This window comes from Lactuca serriola, chromosome 4 (assembly GCF_051521515.1).
Source record: "Lactuca serriola cultivar US96UC23 chromosome 4, Lser_US96UC23_V15, whole genome shotgun sequence".
Taxonomy (NCBI): Eukaryota; Viridiplantae; Streptophyta; class Magnoliopsida; order Asterales; family Asteraceae; genus Lactuca; species Lactuca serriola.
This window is the reverse complement of record NC_136411.1, coordinates 18,828,768-18,832,961: the sequence shown is the minus strand read 5'-3', so window position 1 is coordinate 18,832,961 and position 4,194 is coordinate 18,828,768. Positions and strand designations below refer to the sequence as shown.

The following is a 4,194-nucleotide window of genomic DNA, read 5'->3' as shown; positions in this document are numbered from 1 at the left end:
CCAACCACACCATTGTCTTACATCACAAATGGAAAAATTCATATTTAAGTATTATCTTTATGTTTTCAATGCTTAAATGTCTATAATGTTTAATTTGTATAACTATTCTTTTCCCTTAAATTTCGTATTGAGTGTTTGATATATACAATTGTTCTTTAGTGCATGCACCCTCTTCATCCAGTGCTCTAAAAACACCATCACATTATGGTGTGAATATACAGTTTTACGTTTAACAGTAACATGAGGCTTCAATTTCGTTGTCCAACTAATGATTTGACGAGACAATCATTTTTTGAATGGATTCTTAAAATTACTGAGTGTAATATTGGTGGTCCTAATGATAGTGAAGTTGAAGTTGACTTTCCAGAAGACGTTATCGTTCGCTCTACAGGTGACCATATTCTTTCAGTTGAATTGACCATTTATCTGTCTTTTCAAAAGCATCTTGATGATCCATCATATTTTCAAGATAAAACTATTTTGGTCCCTACAAACAAAAAAGTCGGTGCTATCAATGACTACATGTTAGGATTGATGAAAGATGAAGGGAAAACTTATCTTCGGATTCTTTATGTGAGACAGAGTCAGCATATTGTTTTGAAGAATCAGTTTACTTTCTGAATATATTGAATGCTTTTTAGGCATCTGGAATTCCCAACCATAAACTTACACTAAAAACAAGTTTTCCTGTCATGTTGCTTCGTAATATTGGCCAAACCACATGTCTATAAAATGGTACTAGGTTACAAATAACTAGACATGGAAAACATGTAATTGAGGCACGAATTATAGCCGGTAGATTCTTCAATGAGACTACTTATATACCTCGCATGAAGTTAACTCCGTCTGATAAAAGAATTCCCTTCCGTTTTCAGCGGAGGCAATCTCAATAGTTGTTTGTTTTTCTATGACCATTAACAAGAGTCAATGACAACCATTATCAATTGTTGGAATGGAATTTGCGTAGACCCGTATTCAGTCATAGTCAGTAATATATAGTTGTTTCTTGCGTGACAAGTAAAAAAAGGCTTGAAGGTACTCATATGTAACGATGAAGGTCGTCCAACTAATAAAACAAAAAATATTGTCTACAATGAGGTCCTTCAACGATTATAGATAATTAGAAATTTCGTTTTATTTTTTAGACATTTCAATATAATCAATAATATGAATTTTCTGTATATTACTTTATCTTTTTTTTTTATTGTGTCAGCTTTTTATAATTTTATATGCATTTTTATAAGTTCCCCGCGTTTTACGCGGGTCATAATCTAGTTTATTTACATTACAATAACAAAAAATACAACATCAATCCTAATCTATTACAATAGTTATATAGTCTCAAAATTGTTGAAACCATTACATTTTAATAATAATCAACCATCACAACCCATGGAAGTTTAGGCAATGCACTCACAGTTCCTACATTTACAAAAAGACATTTTTAAAGGGTTGTTTTATAAAACTCATCAATGTAATTTTTTATAAACATTAATACTAAAATAGTAAAAACACGCCATTAAAAGTATAATTATCCAAATATTTATAAGATTTAATTCTTTATCTTTAATATGGTTTATAAAAAAATGACGAAAAATAAAGCAAACTAAAACTTTAACATGTAATCAACAAAGGTCTCTAATACTACTGTTGAAATTGATAGATACAGAAAATCATTAATAATCCAATAAACTCATTGAAAAAAATAATAAAACTTTAATCCCGAAACATGGATCCAACTAGATCATATGCTTAATTAACCAAATACTTTCGTACGGTGTTTAGATCCTTTGATGCAGAAAATCAATCTGACATCCTTTGAGAACAAAAAAAACTTCTATTTATGCCTTCAAACAATGTTGTCTTTGTTGCGGAAAGTCACAGTTTAATAAAACTATTTGAAATAACAAACGATGTTTCAAAATACCAATACACTAAGGATGTCATAATCAATACATAACATATATTTCGTAAAGAGATATCGATCATGAATACTATTACACGTGTTTGAGATGGTGAAAATCCGGGATCAAACTCAGGCTAAGAGTGAAAAGATGCACATATGTTCATATGATTTCAAAAATCAAGTTTTACATCTTCTTCTTCATTTCTTTTGCTCTCTTATATAACAAAAACCATTTAAACCGTTTCTAGTACATCTTGGATGCTTATCCACTCCATGCATGTGCTAGAAATCGGTTTTGTGGTGCAATCCTAGTGTAAGATTCGGTGGTTCCAAGGATTTCTATATCATAAGAATGAAACACCCACTTTGGGGCCTTGGAATAACCCTAAATCTATGACTTGGATGCATGAACCTAAAAGTTTCTTGTTCTTCTGTAAACTCTATTTTATTGTTATTTATCTTCGACCATAAAAGAAGTATGCATGTTGTCTTTGTGAAAGTAACCCTAAGGGGGCACTCAAAGTAACCAAGGATGACATGCATTATGTTAGAATCTTTTGTTCAGCTTTGAACGGCCACAACTCACTCATTACTAAACCGAATCATGATATACTTTTTCTGAGGGCTAGTTCCTTGAGTTAACATTCGAACCTAATTGGCCCTACTGTAAAACATTAAAAAAAATCTGATTTTTAACAATTTTTACAAAACCGTTGTGCAAACAGAACTTTTTATGTGATAAGTAGTTTTTCTTTACATGATTAAGGGTCTTAAAACCCACCTTAAATATGGGGAAAATATTTTAGAAACTTAACATATATAAATAATGCCTAAAATTTTATGGATTAAAACCCCACAAAATGTTCTACACAAATTCATGAACTTTTAGCTACAATTAGAACTCATACACTATATTGTGCAATATTGCTTTACTTTTTGCGGTTGAATACCCTTATCTTTCTTCTAAATATATTTTGAAGAAATTGTTTTATGAAAGTTCATATATATATATATATATACATATATATATATATATATATATATATATATATATGTGTGTGTGTATATACATATATATATATATATATATATATATATATATATATATATATATATAAGTGATGATCTATAAAACCCCAAGGGCTAGAACCAATTTCTTATTTGTCTATAAAAATAATGATTTAATGGCTATAAATTCAAAATAATGGTGTTCATAAGAGATAAAAAAATCTAAAAAATTGTGTTATCAATATATTCGCAGAATAAGAAAGCCATGTAAATTTTTAGACAGTTTGGACACTGTTTGGTATTTTATCCATATTTTTAATTAAATTGGAGCATGAATTTACATATTTGGGTTATTGGACTCAAAGACCTTAACCAATATTTTTCTCAAACTTGGGAGCATTATGAGAACCTGTAAAAATTAAATTGAGAATTTTAGAAACTTTTTACCATTTATTTTGATTTTTCTATATTAATTGGGCTTTGATTTCCAAATAAATATCAAAAGACCTTCAAAAATGTCTACAAAATTTCTGGACACCAATGCCCTTTGTTAGAACTAGGAAACCAATTTTTGTAATTATTTCCAAGCCTTTGTGAAATTTTGAACACAATGCATTATGAATTAATGTTATCGATAATGAATCGTACACACTTTGGGCACTTTTACGACACCACTAGTTGGATAGGTAGTTCCTAGAAAATAGCTTAGTGAGTTATATCTCACTAAAAACTATTTTTTCCGTAGGACGCTATTAGGAATCACACTCGTCAACATCAACCTGCGAAGCCTAAGCCACAAAGTTTCTATTGTGAGTATTCACACCTCACCCTATTTATGTGTTTTAAATGTTTTGGGGTGGAAAGCATGATACAATTTGTATGAACATTACTTGATGAACTTGTGTTATGAACTATATGAGATGAACTTGGTTGTATGAACCTTGTATTATGAACTTGTACTATGAATTTGGTGTTATGAACTTGTATGATAAGTCCCTGGAGAACTGATACAACCTATTAAATCGTATTCGAGCTGATGGTCTTATGGATAACACTATTTGGGATCGACAACCCCTAGTCGCCCAGAACCGTGAGTGCATATTTCCATGAACGAGCATCATGGGAACCATGGACATGATGGAATGGGCAAGAACGGTCGTTAGGCTTGGTTATGAACATAATGCAATGTCATTCATCATTTTATGAACTAGAACTTTTATTGAACAAACCATATTTTCTTGTTGAAATAATGTACTATTATAAACTTGTGAACTCACCAA

General features: G+C 30.5%; 1 protein-coding gene across 1 annotated transcript; it reads left to right on the top strand.

Annotated features, from left to right (window-relative positions):
- Positions 1-240: 240 nt before the first annotated feature.
- Positions 241-621, top strand: LOC145098088 (uncharacterized). Its single transcript, XM_079035764.1, has one exon. The coding sequence runs from the start codon at positions 241-243 to the stop codon at positions 619-621; it is 381 nt and encodes a 126-aa protein (XP_078891890.1).
- Positions 622-4,194: the final 3,573 nt, after the last annotated feature.

Excerpts from the sequence above, each read along its gene's own strand:
- LOC145098088 (XM_079035764.1), top strand. The coding sequence starts at position 241 with ATGAGGCTTCAATTTCGTTGTCCAACTAATGATTTGACGAGACAATCA.